Source organism: Macaca nemestrina, chromosome 11, assembly GCF_043159975.1.
Source record: "Macaca nemestrina isolate mMacNem1 chromosome 11, mMacNem.hap1, whole genome shotgun sequence".
Lineage (NCBI taxonomy): Eukaryota > Metazoa > Chordata > Mammalia > Primates > Cercopithecidae > Macaca > Macaca nemestrina.
In genome coordinates, this window is record NC_092135.1 from 94733095 (window position 1) to 94750564 (window position 17470).

The following is a 17470-nucleotide window of genomic DNA, read 5'->3' on the forward strand; positions in this document are numbered from 1 at the left end:
CCAGCACTTTGGGAGGCCAAGACAGGTGGATTGCTTGAGCCCAGGAGTTCAAGACCAGCCTGCGCAACATGGCAAAACCCCATCTCCACAAAAAAATACAAAAATTAGCAGGGTGTGGTGGCGCACGCCTGTAGTCCCAGCCAGTTGGGTGGCTGAAGCCAGAAGGATCACCTGAGCCCAGGAAGTCGAGGCAGAAGTGAGCCACGATCATGCCACTGCACTCCAGCCTGGGCAGCAGAATGAGATCTTGTCTCAAAAGAAGGAAGCAAAACAGGAAGGCAGGAAGGAAGGGCGGGAGGGAGGAAGGGCTCTACGGAATAGTTTTTCCACTGAAAAACTAGCTCAGCAAGGTTTCAGGATACAAGATCAATTTTTAAAAATCAATTGTACTTCTACATACTATCAATGAACAATCTGAAAATGAAATTAAGAAAACAATTTCCTTAACAACAACATCAAACAGAATAAAATATTTAGGAATACATTTAAAAAATAAGTGCAAAACTTGTATACTGAAAACTACAAAGCACCGTTGAAAGAAAGACCGAAAACAAATGGAGAGACATCCCATGTTCATGGACCAGAAAACCTAATACTGTTAAAATGGCAATACTTCCCAAATTGATCTACGGATTCTCAATGTAAGAGCTAAACCTATAAAACTCTTAAAAGAAAACATAGGAGTAAATCTTCATGACTTTGAGGTAGACAGTGGTTTTCTAGATATGACACCAAAAGTACGACTTCTGTGCCTCAAAGGATACTGTCAAGGAAAAAACAACCCATGGAATGGGAGAAAATATTTGCAAATCCTATATCTGATAAGGGACTTGTATTCAGAATACATAAACAATGCTTACAATTCACCAATAAAAACAACATGATTTAAAAACATTTATCCAAAGAAAATTTACAAATGTCCAATAGGCACATAGAAAGGTGCTTGACATCATTAGTAAGCAGGGAAGTGCAAGTGAAAACCACAATGAGATATCACTTCCCATCTACTAGGATGGCAATAATAAAAATAAATGGGGAATAAGAAGTACTGGCAAGGATGTAGAGAAATTGGAACTCTTACACGTTGCTGAAGGGAATGTTTGGCAGCCTCTGTGGAACAGTTTGGCAGGTCCTCAAAATGATAAACATAGAGTTACCATTTCCACTCCCAGATATATACACAATTCCACTCCTAGGTATATACACAAGAAATCAAAACATATGTCCATAAAAAAATCTGTACACAAATGTTTATAGCAGCGTTATTCATGATTGCGCAAAAGTAAAACAACAACAACAACAAAAAAACCAAATGTCCACCAAATGATGAATGAATAAGCAAAACGTGGTATATCCATATAATTAAATATTATTTGACTATAAAAGGAAATGAAGCACCTCTATATGCTGACACAGTTTGGATGCTTGTTCCCTCCAAATCTCAAGTTGTAATATTAATGTAATCCCCAATGTTAGAGGGGGGCCTGGTGGGAGGTGTTTGGGTCATGGGGGCAGATACCTCATAAATGGCTTGGTGCTGTCCTTACGATAATGAGTGTGTTCTTGCTCTGAGTTCACACGAGACCTGGTTGTTTAAAAGAGTGTGGCACCACCCCCCTCTCTCTCCTGCTCCCCCTTCACCTTCCACTATGACCGGAAGCTTCCTGAGGCCTCACCAGAAGCAGCTGCCGGCACCATGCTTCCTGTACAGCCTGCAGAACCATGAACCCAAATAAACCACTTTTCTTTATAAATTACCCAATCCCAGGTATTCCTTTATAGCAATGCAAGAAGAGACTAATACATATACTAAGACATGTATGAACCCTGAAAACATTCACCTTAGAAGACAGTCACAAAGAGCCACATAGTGTATTATTTCATCTATATGAAACGTCTAGAATTGGCAAATTCATAGGAACAGAAAGTAATTAGTGGTTGCCAGGGGATGGGGAGAGAGAGAGACTAGAGAATGACTGTTAATGGGGACAGTTTTTGTTTTGGGGGTGATGAATATTTTCTGAAATTAGATAGTAATGATGGTTACATAACTTTTTAAAATCACTAAAAACCATCGACTCGTATCCTTTAAAAGAGTGAATTTTATGTTATTTTGATGTTACATCAGTTATATCTCAATGAAGTTTTTTTTTTTTAATGGCTGCTGGTTTTAAACCATGGGTCATAGTTTACCAACCCTCTGTTGTAACCAATATTTACAGACACTTAAGAAAGGCCATCTGATTTTATATATATATATATATATATATATATATATATATATATATATATATATAAAATATATATATATAAAATCATATATATAATGTAAGTATATATATATTAAAAATATATATATTTTAAAAGGCTACAAAAAAGAAAATAATAACATCAAGCAGTTTGCTTTCTTTCCAATATATATATAGCATAATAGTAAAGATTATTAATTCTGGAGCCACTTGACTAGATTTGAATCCTAGATCTGGCACTAATTAGCTGTGTGTTCTTGAGATAATAATATCTACCTTCTAGAGTAGATGTAAGAATGAAGAGCATCTACAGGGACCGGGCGCAGTGGCTCACGCCTGTAATCCCAGCACTTTGGGAGGCCAAGGCGGACATATCACGAGCCAGGAGATGGAGACCATGCTGGCTAACACGGTGAAACCCCGTCTCTACTAAAAATATTTTTTAAAATTAGCCGGGCATGGTGGCGGGCGCCTGTAGTCCCAGCTACTTGGGAGGCTGAGGCAGGAGAATGGCGTGAACCCGGGAGGCGGAGCTTGCAGTGAGTGGAGATGGTGCCGTTGCACTTCAGCCTGGGCGACAGAGCGAGACTCCGTCTCAAACAACAACAACAACAACAACAAAAAAAAATAGCATCTACTTTCCAGAGTTGTTTTAAGGATGTAAAGTACTCAGAACAGTGCTTGGCACATCATAAGCACTCAGTGAGCATCAGCTATTTTTACTATTCACCTCAATTAGAAAGCAGCCTGAGTAATTTAATAAGGTGACTTTTTTTTTTTTTTTTTGAGACGGAGTTTGGCTAATGAGGCGATCTCGGCTCACCGCAACCTCCGCCTCCCGGTTCAAGTGATTCTCCTGCCTCAGCCTCCTGAGTAGCTGGGATTACAGGCATGCGTCACCATGCCCAGCTAATTTTGTAATTTTAGTAAAGACAGGGTTTCTCCATGTTGGTCAGACTGGTCTCGAACTCCCAACCTCTGGTGATCTGCCCACGTAGGCCTCCCAAAGTGCTGGGATTACAGGCCTGAGCCACTGTGCCTGGCCAATAAGATGATTTTTTTTTTTTTTTTTTTTTTTTTTTTTGCAGTTTAAAGGTTTTTAAAGGTTTTTGTCACAACCAACATCTTAGCAAGAATGTCCCCTGCTCTGCACCATCCAGGACGCTCTCAGATCATGAGGCTGGTGGCAAGGAAAATGATCATTAATATACATTAGAAAATATGTTCTTATCTCTAGGAACTATTGTTAGCACCCTGAAAGGCTTTTCTTTTTCAATATCTGAATGACATTGTGGTAAATTAATTGGTTTTCTCAATCTAATTTCTAGCGTTAGCTGTAATATCACAAAGCAAGCACCCAGATGGCACCAACTGAGCCCTTTATCATCATTTTTAGCACTGATGCCAAAAGGAAATGGGCTCAGCAGCCTAATCAAAATTTACATGCTAATGGGTAGACCCTTGTGAATGAAGTTAAGTAGAAAATCAATAAATTACCAGGTAACATTCTCCTAACAATTTTTTTTACAAGTTTTAAATGATAACAAAATAGCAAGGAGTAAATCTCAGGTCTGAAGAAGAATGTGAAATAAAACATGGCATAGAGAAATCATTTCTGAAAAAAGAAATTCAAAAGGGAATTAGAAACCCAAGTTAGCTTTCTATTTATTTAGTTAAAAACTGGGATTTTTCAGGAAAAGTTAATGTTTTAAAGCAAATTTAATTTTCACCTAAACAGCAATATAGAATTCCAATAATTTTAGTCTTTTGTCCTCTGCGGAAGGCCCACTGGGAAGCATTCGCTTTTTCATTGTTATCACTAAGACGTTGTCTGAACCACACTCTCCTTTTGTTCATTCTGCAGCACTTCGCCATCTGTCATGTTTTCTGGAGAGCCTCACAAACACATTTAGGTTAAACCATATGGTCATAAAACCTGTCATTCTGTCATAGCCAAGGTCTGGTTAGTTTTTTAATAGAAATGCACTTGACCATTTTTACTTTGTTAAAAGCTTCATCCTAATCCTGGAACCAAATTTCAGCCTAACAGTAAATCAGCTCTTAGTATCCATCTACTTAAAGTAAAATACCTGAATAATAGATGTTTTGAAGTAGCTAAATGTTCTCATTTATTTTGCTTCAATTCTATAATAAATGACTTTTCCTATTTGTCATGTTGGCCTCCTCAGATTTTTACTTCTTCACACCCAATGCTTTTTTTTTGTTTGTTTCAGTCATTCTCAACCACCCACTCCCATGGTTATATCCTTTGCTTTGTCATCATCAAAACTGTACCACCTGTGAAATCTTTATTTGAGCACTCCACATCAAGATCACCAACTCTGGGGCTACAATTCAATAATTCTGTCTTATCATGACCCCCACTGACTACCACTTTTTCAGTATCCATCACCTCCCTCATATTTTCACTTTCTTCCTTAGCCAGTTTAGAATCCACGATCTACATAATCACATCCATTAAAAGCACCATAGTTCCATAACCCTCTCTCCCTTTGGACTTAACTAGCAAAGCTCTATGCCAGGTTAAACTCCACTTTCTTCTTACTCTCTTCCTACACCCAAACATCTGATGAAAAAATCCACCAGGATGACTGGTATCATTTTAGATTTATGATCACAAAACTCAAGTGTACTAAATCCTACTCAGTAACCCTCCTCTGCTACTCTAAAACATTCTCTCCAGGTTGGGTGTGGTGGCTCACGCCTATAATCCCAGCAGTGTGGGAGGCCGAGGCAGGTGGATCACCTGAGGTCGGGAGTTCAAGACCAGTGTGGCTAACATGGCAAAATCCTGTCTCTACTAAAAATTAAAAAAGAAAAAAAAAATCAGCCAAGTGTGGTGGTGTGCACCTGTAGTCCCAGCTACTCAGGAGGCTGAGGCAGGAGAATCGCTTGATCCTGGAGGTGGAGGTTGCAGTGAGCCGAGATCACTCCATTGCACTCCAGCCTAGGCAACAAGAGTGAAATTCCATCTCAAAATAATAATAATAAAATAAATAAATAAATGAACTCTATCTTGCCAAATCCATTGGTCAGCTTCTCTGCATTTGACTTCCCAGAAGCAATTGAGACAACAGAAATAATTGACACTCCTTCTTCTATGACCCTTTATTTCCCAGGTTTCAGGGATATCTTGGTCTCTTGGTTTTCCTCCCACCTCTGACCATTATGTCTTGTCTTCTCTGCTAGATCTTCCTCCTCCCCTTCCTAACCTCTAAATGTTGGAGTGTCCACATTTCGGGGCTCTTCTATCATTTATTCATGAGGGAATCTCCTCTAATTTGTCTATATATATATATATATATATATATATATATATAGACAAATATATATATATATATATATATATATGCAAAGACAAATCTCTAAGCAAGAGGATTTTATTTGAGAGTAATATACAGAAAGTAGGCTTGCAATAGGGACATGCACAACGAGACCAGGGTAGTTTCCAGTGTGTCCAAAGAACAAAGGAAAGGGCTGGAGTTTTATTGGGAAAGGAGAAAGATGATGTAAGTTGTTTTGAAAGAAAGTTAATTGGCGATAGCAGAGTGGGAGCTGGTGAACTCTGATTGGCAGGTGGCAGCAACTGCTAGGTAAAGTTTGTCTTGAAGTCTTAGCAGGCTGTTTCCTTGGAGTAAACTTGCAAAACAGTTTTTGGAAGACGTTTGTGACCAGAGTGCTTTTTCCCAACAATGGCTCCTTGACTCCATTTTCATTGGGTAGGACAGGAATGACTCCAAATCAACGTTCACATATCTACAATTTCATATGATCCCAGCCCTAGCTTCTTCCCCAAACTCTACTGTTTACTTGACTCGAGCCATCAGCAAATTCAGTCAACTCTGCCTTCAAGACATATCCAAAACATGTCACATTCTCTTCATTTCCCTTGTTGCCGGACAATCCAAGCCACTATGTTTACTTGTCTAGGCTACTGCAGTGGCCACTTAACTGGTCACTAGGGTTTCTCTCTCAACAGCAGCCAGAATGATCTTTTAAAAATGAAATCACTGGATAAAGAAAATGTGGCACATATACACCATGGAATACTATGCAGCCATAAAAAAGAATGAGTTCATGTCCTTTACAGTGACATGGATGAAGCTGGAAGCCATCATTCTCAGCAAACTAACACAGGAACAGAAAACCAAACTCCACATGTTATCTCTCAGAAGTGGGAGTTGAACAATGAGAACACATGGACACATGGAGGGGACTATCACACACCAGGGCCTGTCGGTGGGTTGGGGCAAGGGGAGGGAGAGCATTAGGACAAATACCTAATGCATGCGGGGCTTAAAACCTAGATGACGGGTTGATAGGTACAGCAAACCACCATGGCACATGTATACCTATGTAACAAACCTGTATGTTCTGCACATGTATCCCAGAACTTAAAGTAAAATAAAAATTTTTAAAAGATGACAGAAAAAAAAAAATCAGACCACAGCCATTTTTCTGCTTACATTTCTCCAGTGGCTTTTTTCAGATTCAGAAAAATATAGAAACTCCTCCCAGCTCACAAAATTTTATATCTGGGCTCTTAATCAGAAGATCGCTGTTAATCTTCTGCCACCCTCCCTTTCCCTTGACTCTCCAGTCACACTGGCCCCATTTCTGTTCCTGGAACATAACAAACTCATTCCTGCCTTTGCGTATTGGCACTAGCCATCCCCTCTCCCCAGAATGTTCTCTCCTCTGATCTTTGCATAGCTGGTCATTTCTTGTGGTTAGGATCTGAGCTTAAATGTTAGTAATTCTTAGGAACCCCAACTATAAAAAATATAAATAAAGTTCATGAATTTGCTGGGTATTTTCAACTCAATGTAAACACAGGTAAGCTTTTTGTGCTCTAAAAGTACTGCTTCAGTATTTCTACTTTTGAAAATTATAAAATTCTTCCAGAATGTAAATACACAGTACTTCATTAAATTGACATTTAAAAGTAGAAAATAGTATCCTAGAAATTGTGTCCACCAGTGCCTAGAGAACCCTGTGAGGCTGAAGTACTGTGTTGCCAGAGCTTGCCATGAGACGGTGGGCCAAGTGTCCCATCTTTGTGAGCAGGAGTTCTCCCCACCGGGAAAGTAGATACAATCACCTCTTGCTTAAGACAAGAAATATATGTGTGTATGACATTTTGGTTTGATAACGAATTAAAGATGTCTTGATCTGTGCAAATCTTCTCCCCCAGAAAAATACATATCGAGGGCACATGTGCTCAGCATTGCCTTCCAAAGTTCTTCTCAATCTTATAAGTTCTCGTTCTCAGAGCATATAAAGTATGTTTATGCAATCCCTTGTGAAAATAGATGAGGCAATATGTCTGGCGTCACAAGCAATACATTGATGAAGAAATGATTCAGAAACAAGAGGAAGGCAAATAGGCGAGCAGTGGTGTAGAGGAGCATTGACATTGTAAGTGGCACAGTTATTCCGTGGGTTGAGTGGCACATTTGGTCTCCCTGGCCCTTGGAACCATAAATGCTCTAGTAGCAGCCCTGCTCACCCCCCAGCCATTGTGCCAACCACAAATGCCCACACATTTCCAATCACTCCCTAGAGTGCCTGAGAATTAATGAATGGCACAGCCATTATCTTGGTGCTTTATATTTTACAGCAAATGTACCTTCAGGATGAAATTTGCTAAAGAGACAATTCATATAGTACTTTTACCCACAATGTTTTTATGTTAATAGCCTTTTAGCTTAATGCTTTTGTGCTTTGCAAACTAATTCTGAAACACATTAAGTGTGTTAAGTGAGGGATAGATATACAGGGATCTAAACCTACCAAATGGAATTAGTGAGAAGGAATCTTTGACAAGCAGTTTGAAGACAAAGTGCCACATCAATGTTCAAAAATATAATTATCGCAGTGGAGGCCATTATCACCTTTCTCTGCTTATGAGAACACAATTAAAATTAGGGACCTCTACATTTTCCTTGAAAGGGTGAGTTCAGGCAGTCAAGCAAGCAATTTCCTTAGCAATGACTGGGAAGAAGGTGTATTAGTAAGATGTTACAGCCTCAAAGGACACTGTGATAGACCAGGATGGCGAGTAGCTTCCAAAAATGGCTCCTAGTGATTGCTGTTCCTGCTGCTCACACCCTTGGGGGATCCCTTGCCCTTGAGTATAGATTGGATTTAGTAATTTGCTTCTCATGAATAGAATATGAGAAAAATGATGAAATATCACTTCTGAAATGCAGTTGCAAAAATCTGTGACTCTGTCTTGCTCTTTGTCTTCCTGGCTTTTGTCAGCATGCTAGCCCACCAGGCAAGCTGCCATGTTGTGAGCTTCCCTACGGGAAGGCCCATCTGGCAAGGAGCGGAGGGCAGCCAACGACCATCAAGGAACTGAGGCCCTCAGTGTAACAACCCACGAGAAGAATCCTGCCAACAACCATATGAGTCAACTTAGAAATGGATCGTTCCCAGGCTAACAACGTGATTACAGGCTGTGAGAGACCCTGGAACAGAAGACCCAGCTAAACTAGAGCTGACTCATAGAAACTGTGAGTTAGGAAACATTTGTTGTTTTAAGCCACTAAGTTTTGGGGTAATTTGTTACACAGCAATAGATAACTAATATACCCAGTCTGCTCTAAACAACAGGAAGCACTCACTTGTGGTGTGACTCCTGCTTTACAGCCTTTAAGACTGAAAAGTACCCAGATTTGTGTATCTGAATAGAGAGGGAGGCAGGGCTGAGTACAAAACCTCCCTTAACATTTCTGGCGAAGAAAACAAAACATTATATGGCAAGATGGCATGGAAGAGAGAACATCTAGAGGCAGATGTTGTATCATCAGGTCACTATCTTCAAAAATTCAAGTTGTATAACTTCTCTAGGATTCAGTTTCTTCCTGAAAGAGCTGGTGATGTGACTGGGCTGGACTGTAATAACTGCTAACATTCTATAACACTTGATTTGAGGAACTCAGGCAGGCACCACCCCCAAATGTCTTTGTCAATAATTGGAAACTCCATCATTAGGAATTTGTTCCTTAGTGATTCCAGGGACTGTCCCTGAAGTTACTACTCAAGATGAAAAATTCTGGATGGTGAGATAGATGGAGAAAGAAATTCTATGGATATCTTTAAGGATAGTGCAGAGATGGAGGTTCTTGTGTTGCTCTGAAGTCCCTGAAGGGTAATGGTGACAATACCAAAGATAGGCATGGTTGATTTCACAATTTTGAGGACCTAATAAACTTCCTTTTTGATATATGTGAACTATATAACTGATCACGTTTCTCCTCTTACCTTGGCTGCAAGGAAGCTAAGAGCAAACTCAAGTTCAGTCATAGATACTGTTTTAAATTTTATGGTTCCTGTATCGGTTTGTATTCTTTTTCTCTGTTCTCATTTTTCTATTTGTAGTTTACCACATCTTTTGTCATAACCCAGCTCAAATCCTTTATGGACCATCCTGGGCAACATAGTGAGACCCCATCTCTATAAAAAAACAAAATTAGCTAGGCATGGTGGTGCACACCTGTCGTCCCAGCTACTTGGGAGGCTGAGGTAGGAGGATTACTTCAGCCCAGAAGGTCGAGGCTGCAGTGAGCTGAGATCTCACCACTGCCCATCAGCCTGGACAACAAAGCAGAAACAAAACAAAACAAAACAAAACAAAACAAAATCCTTTATGGAAAAAAGTTGGAAGCATAAATACATATAATAAACACAAGCATGTATGTTTGAATTTTTTCTCTAATTGTGATAATACAAACATAAATTGTGAATCTGGAGATACACTTTTATCTTGATTAGTTCCCAAATTTAAAGTTAGTTTGGCTTGGGGGAGTGCAAAGATTTAAATTAGCATAATTTAGAAAAAGCATAAATTGGAAAAATTAAAATACAAATCGCAAAAATATGTGTACCGTTTTTATTTGTAAAAATAACCATCTGAATGCATTTCCATAGTATATTACAGTTAAGTACTTCGTTATGTTATTAGAGCATTCAGTAGTTGCAAAAGTATTAAACTGTGCTTGAGAAGATTCAGATTGGTTCAAAGTCATTCACTGAACTAAAAGTCATTTTCCCCATTTTTACAGTCATGACATTTACCGGTCATTCAACTCCAATTTACATAAGAAAACATTATAGACAAAATCCCACTGAAATCATCAAACAATATTTTATGCTGTTACAAATATGTTATGCAAAATATAACACTGGCACCAGATTTGTATCATCGTGCTTTACAAAGATATATTGCACATGCTAGAGCATAAAATATGTAGACAAAACTACCAAATAAAAGATATTTGCATTGAATTTTTAGATCACATAAGAAACGCATAGAATTACATTTTATACAAACACTCAGATTGTCACTATCTTAAAATGCTTTTCTCCTATAATACTGACCTATGGTTTACAGTTTTGTAAGAAGAAAGCATTTTAGCACTGCAAAATCAAACAATTCCTATAGAAAACTTTAGCATTTTCATATTCATTTCAATGCAAGTACAAGGGGAAATAGGAAAAAAGACACTTTATACATTCAAAGAAAGGTTGAAATGAAAACTCACTGGTATCATATTGCTCTGATAACACTCAAATGAAAAAATACAAAACATTCCACGGAACATTTCCAGAATATACAAATATAAAAAGGCACTCTAACTTCATATTACAAGACAAAAAAAGGGATGAGTTTTTCAACCAACACAACATATAAGCACACCAAGTTGCTCAACAGTACAAAGAATAACTAGTGCAGCAAATCCATTTGATGTTCTTGTTGTAATGTAATAACAAAATGATAAACCAAGCAGTGTTTACTGCCTAAAGTACCAAAACATACTATGGTGCCCTTTTAGTAGTGATAAATAGAAATACCCTGAGCTATTTACTGTAGAATCATAGCAGATTTTAGGCAATTTGGAGATAGTAATGCATTTACCAAAGACAGGCAGACACTGGCAAATAAGTAAGTGCAATGAAACATGATCCTTGTGGCTGTGGTTAAAATACAGTCTAAAAATAACACACTTCAGTAAAAGCACTAAGCAACTAAGACTCAGTTAAAAACACATTTTTTTTTCCCTTAGAAAGCTATGGTGCAAACATAATTTTATTTCTAAGGGATGTAATTAAAATACAGAAATGATAGTTTTAAAAGTCATTTCTTTAAAAAAGAATTTAGTCTTGGGGTATGGGAGAAAGAGGGGGAGAGAGAGAGAGATCAGTTGATGTAATGAACAGTTCATTGTGAGCATGATTTCATTTCGTTCCTTTGTCCTCCTTCTATGAGTAAGAGAGTGGGGAAAAGTCAAAACGCAGCTCCATGGAGATAACGTCTCATGGTGAGTCACTGCTTTGCTGAAATGATTCTTGTACTCTCTGCTACACAACAGGAAAAATGTTAACGCTGCTTTGCCATTAAAGCAAGCATTTCATTTCCTGCTTGAAATGCCAACTGAGCAAGATTTCCATTCACTTCTAGAAAAAGACACCGCAGTATATTGTGCTTCTTCAACATTGAATCTCTCTTAATTTTCAGTGTTTTGGTAAAGAGAAGGTCATTATTGCTCATTAGCAATTTATCTGCTGTTTAAAAATTCATCTTCTCTAAACAAACGAAAAGGACAGAAGGTGGGAAGCACAACACCAAGAATTCAAAAACAGTGGTGGTGGTGTGGGAAATTTTCAGGGAAATTAATACCAGTTCAATCAGTCCTCTGAGCAAGCTCTCATTTGTGAAGAACCCAACAGGAGTTTTAATCAAATCCAGGATATGAAGAATAAGATTAAAGTTTTACAGTTAGATGAAAAATATAATACAGTTATCTGTCTTTGATCCAGATATGATAGAACATTATTTTAAAAATATCTCACATACACTATAAAATACAATTTCCAGGGTGGAAATGGAACTCATTATAAAATGTCAGAGAGTACTTCTCCAATTTGACACATTTCTTTTCTAGCACTTGAGCTGGTGATTTTTATTTCTCCTTTTAGCACATGTGCCCACATACTGCCATCATTTCCCATCAGGTTACTGAGACTATGTGAGCTTTTCAGTGTACTTAGGGTAATTTCTAGATATTTCTTTGGGCTGCCTTTGTGTATATGATCCACTACACATTTGAGTTTTCATCTCGCAGAAGAGCATCCAGACTGCAATGTCTTCTAAGCTCTAAGCTTTACGGACTGTGGCTGAGCAATAGAAGATGCATAGCCCTCTCTAACCAGCGCGGAAGAACCTGAGGGTCAGCTGGAAACCCTAGCAGTGGAAATGCTGGGTGTGGCCCTTGGGCTTTTGGCTAGCCCAGGGTCAAGTGTGTTTTTTCACTGTTTTTGTTATTCTAAATAAGATACATAGCAAATAAACAAATAATGGATGGTTCCTCACTAATTGCTTCATTTCAAATAAATATAAACACCTTTACATCAAAAGTATATGGACATTTTCTCTAGTTTGGCAAAAAAAAAAAAAAAAAAAAAAAAAAACATGGTCAACACATCATCAGCTACAAATGTTAAGTGGTCAACTAGAAATCTGTGTCATAAGAAATATAAAATACAACAAAGACTGGTACACAAAAAGATTACATTTTAACTCCATAAAAAAGCTACTTCAGTTCTCACTTGCATTTTGAAGGAAAAAAATGTATATCTTCCATTTTAGACTGAAGCATTTTGGTCCTCATGTGTAGCTGGCTGATGAACTACACACACACACATATATACACACGCACACATATATGTGTGCGTGTGTATGTGCATAATTTTTAAAGAGTCTCATTCTTCTTTTTGTACAGCGGTTCCAGGTGTGGAACGGGGTCCATTTGACCTAGAAGCTTTGGCAGAGGGAGCAGACACAGTATTCACTATGTTGATTTCATCATCAAGCAACTGGCAATCGGCTTTACTTGCTAAATCACCCACTTCTACTTTCTGCTTTCACTTTTTTTGTTCCTTTTTGCAGTCACACTTTTCACTCACTTGGCATGGCCTTGACTTGGAAGTTCATTTTACTACTGATGAACAATGCTGATGATTCTCATGGTTTTTAAAAGTTAGTATTTTGATTTAAGAGTAAATTAACAAAGGGTAGTTTCATATTAATTTTGCATATTGTGTCAAAGTTTTGGTGCAATGTAAATTTCACCTGAAATGTTATTAGATAAATTTGGGTTCAATCACTTAAGTGAAAATTAGTCACAGGCTTGTTATAGAGAACACTGTGTTAAACAAAAAACGCAAGTTCAATTTTTCAATTCATCTGGCAACTTTAACAGAGATCCTCAGAAAGAAGTTCTGGATATTTAAATGCTTACTATAGAGAGGATATAAATAGTTGGACTCTCTAAAGAGATTATTACAGGCATTATTTCTAAAGATGAACACCTTTACCTTTGGCTTCTAGTGAGGAAGTAAACATCAAAGTGAGAAGAGGTTTGAGGCATTTCCTATCTGCCTCTTCCCTTCCCTCCCAGGGGACATGAATGTCACACTGATATACTTCTGAGAATTCACTGCTAAATACATGAAAAGAAAAATTATTCATAGCGAACAGCTGCCTCTCTGTTGCATTATCCCCAAAGAACAGGAATTAAATACATCTTTTATTCTTTACTTAAAATGAGAGGTAGACTTCCATAGAAGTATCTTAAAGAAGATGTGAAACAAAACAAAACTGGGGCCATCTGTGTGAGTGTTCCACCCAACAGCCTCACTGCCCGCCCTCGATTAATTCCTTCTCTACTAGCTTCTGGAAGCCCAGGCCCCAAATAATACTTGAACACACATAAACCTGGAATTCAAGCTTCTTTCCTTTCCTCCAACACAGGTGATCAAAGGAAAGCTTCTACAGTCCAAAGTCAAAACGTTTCCGAATCAGAATCATTTTCATTGTACCCATCCTCCGAGCCTACGTTGTTACTGCACAGGCTAACCATGCTACCCAGATTGGAGAGGGTCGTCCTGCTCAAATTGTCTTTTTTTAAACAAACGAAGTTGACAGCCGTCATTGTACTGGAAGGAGAAAAAGGCATCATGGTAGCCAAAATGAGGGCCAGGCAGTCAGCCACGTCTTTGTTAGGAGCGCAAGCCAGGGCCGGGGTATGACCTGGGCGTAAATGCAGACAAGGCAGTGGTTAGTTCTGGGGAGTCTAGAGGAGGCACGAGCGTTCCACAGTACATCTCAGATGACCTCACAGGCGGAGATGTATGTTGAGTTAGAAATCATGCCAGGTAAAAGGAGGAGTTACTTCTCACAAGTCATGCTAGGGGTGAGGCTAGACGGGGAGGGAGGGGAGACATTTTATGGAGGGCTTTTTATTTTTGTTTTCAGCTCATATGACTACGACAAGCACGATATTATCCAATGTTAGGCAGGATTCCAGCCTTCATTTAGTGAACACAAACATGAGGGGGTGGGTGTGGGACACAATTTCACAATAAACAGCAACAGGACAATCAGGAAGATGTTTCCGCCTGACAGCACACACACACCATGAGCCTCAGGCCTGGGCCTGAGAAGGACTCTCATTCTGAGAACAATGACTTTCTATTGTTAGGTAATTGTGTGTCCAATTAGAAAAGATATTGAAAATTAGATGACTGCAAAAGTGAGTAATGAAGTTTTGTCACTTTATATATGTTTCATAGAAAGTAGACACCAATAACTGGTTTTAGAAAAATGGAATCATTTCAGTAGATCAGACACAGGAAAGCACTGGTTGTTTATGATTAAAAATTTACAATCATTTAGGAGAAATTTAACAAAAACATTTTTTTTGATAGGGTTTCACTCTGTTGTCCAGGCTGGATTGTAGTGGCATGGGCCTTGATCTCACTACAGTCTCGTCTTTCGGACTCAAGCAATCCTCCCACCTCAGCCTCCCGAATAGCTGGGACTGTAGGTGTGTGCCACTACTCCCAGCTGATTTTTTTTTTTTAATATTTTTTATTTGAGTCGAGGTCTTGCTATGTTTCCCAGGCTGTTCTCAAACTCCTGGGGTCAAGCGATCCTCCCACTTTGGCTTCCCAAAGTCCTGGGATTATAGGCATAAGCCATCACACCTGGCCTAATAGAGTACTTAAAAATGGCCACTCACCAACCAAAGTCCCAAATCTAAAATGTAATGGATGTGAGAAAATTACTATGCTTGTCATAATTAGAACCATGTTATTCTCATTTAGACTCAATGGGTCCAGCCCAGATAAGAAAACTGTCTTAACTCATAATACAGGTTCTTTGGGGAAGTAGATTAAGTCTTTGACTTGATTATTTCCCTTATCCAACCTTTATTCTACTGGCCTGAAAAGGGTTAGCTGCCTTCTCGGCTGGTCAAAGTTTCCACTACACAGTGAGTAGGGCACTTGCTCAGTAATTCAGAGGAATAGCTCACTAAAACTTCACGTTTGTTGTTTTGTTTATCATCACTCGACCTGCTCTCCCCACCCTGCTCTTTAGTACATCATTCATTTTTCTGGTATGAACACAAATAAGAATGAACAGGTAGTTTAACATTTCATTCCACAAAAGTCAGTGATGAGTAAAGGAATCGTGGTTGTACTGCTGTATAAAATGGCCCCAAACGTTCCCAGGCCTTTGGGATGCAGGTATGCACCAACCCAGGGCTCTTGTTCCTAAGGTCACTATCAGCTGAACAAACCTTCAGTGCAGCAGATTTACACCAGGAAAAGCAAAACTAATTTATTCTATTCTCTTTGACCATTTTGGAGAAAAACTGTGGGCCTCTGCAGGCCGACCTTAAGTCTACAGTGGCGTTAAGAGGGTGTGGGAAGGTGAGGCAGGAAAACCAAGGAGATGGAGTAATAGGGAACTTTCTGCACTTCCTAGATGAGTCAGGTGGGGGACAGAGCAGGGTACATGCTAGGATAAATGGGGCTGGAAAATCAAAACTAATAAGAGTTAGCTACTGATGCCAGTATGGCTGCTTACTTCTGAGAAACAGGCATGAGCTGCTAATCCCAACACCTGTAACAAGCAGTTGATTGAGTTACATTAATACATTATAATACTTTAATTAAATGCCACATTTTAAAAATTACAGAATTCATAAATATCCAGAAGTTCCTTTTTTGCTCCCCAAGGTTAATAGGCGTTGTGCTTAAAATGGCAGCTTAGTGCAATTCTAGTAGCCATTCTTTTCAAAATGTCTTAGGAAGCAGAGTAGAAAGCTTCTGTTAAGAATTAGTTCATTAGGAAAGGAACACTATGCAGATCGGGGGAAGCTTCAAGCCTAGACACTGATTAAGAAATTTTACTCTTGTTCCTCAAATTTCCATACTTGGAATATGAGTTCTGATCTGTACTTAAAGAAAAAAAAAAGTTTGATCTCAGAATGAACTTAAATACAATCAAAAATCTAGGTTTTCATTTGAGCCCTTGAGCATGCACTAATGACATGTGTAATCCCTAACTCTTCAGCATCTGCAGTTAAAATTTTGAGTGTCAACCTGAAACTCTTTTAGTGTGTCTAAAATATTTTAACCACTGTGCTGAGGAGTTAGAGACCAGCTGCTGGCATTGCATGCAAAATGGACAGCACTGGGTGGGCTACAGGTAGACTATGTGATTTACAAAAAGACAGACAGGACCAGTTATCCTTGCTTGATTTCTCACACACGGGACTTCCAAGGGGGACAGAATTCTTAACCGCTTTTTAAACTAGCACCTATCTTTCTCATTTTCCTCTGGCTTCGACTAGCTTATGGAAAGTACCTGCAGTCACTGTTCACTTTTTCCACTTACCATTTTCATCTACAGCAAGTACACAGGCCCCTTTGGCCAGCAACTCCTCAACTACCACCTTCAAGCCATTGCGTGCAGCAACGTGGAGGGGTCTAAAAAACACAAGACCGAGCATCAGTTGTGATACATACTTGGGTGAGAATGTGGAATTCTGGTTAGCCCATGTCGCTACAAGGAAGTACTTAGACTCTGCAAATAGTACATGGATGTTTTTACTTAAGAAAAAGAAAAAATTGCTGCCCAGATCTTTTCCAGGTGCTAATGGTCCAACTGTTGTTGTATGTTTGGCCCAGATCTTGCTGCAGATATTACAAACATTCTGCATCTCAAACCATCTCAATGACAGTAAACAGGAAGACAGAGGAAGAACTCCAGCTTTGCTGTATTTTGCAGAAGGCCCTTTACTGCTTGATTTCTAACACAGCATTTGAATCACTGTTTCACACAG

General features: G+C 38.9%; 1 protein-coding gene across 5 annotated transcripts in view; it reads right to left on the reverse strand.

Moving 5' to 3' along the window:
• Window positions 1-5182: 5182 nt before the first annotated feature.
• Window positions 5183-17470, reverse strand: part of LOC105468161 (ankyrin repeat domain 44) — a 325806-nt gene continuing 313518 nt past the window's right edge. For 2 of the 5 annotated variants that reach the window (XM_011718203.3, XM_011718202.3), the window contains exons 27-28: window positions 17023-17114; window positions 5635-14367 (exon numbers count right to left, since the gene is read on the reverse strand). In XM_011718203.3, the coding sequence (XP_011716505.1) occupies window positions 14120-14367; window positions 17023-17114 (340 nt within the window). In that variant the 3' untranslated portion in view covers window positions 5635-14119. Of the gene's footprint in view, window positions 5218-5634; window positions 14368-17022; window positions 17115-17470 lie in introns of those variants that run through there. The other 3 variants (XM_071073123.1, XM_011718206.3, XM_011718205.3) reach the window with 3 other exon arrangements.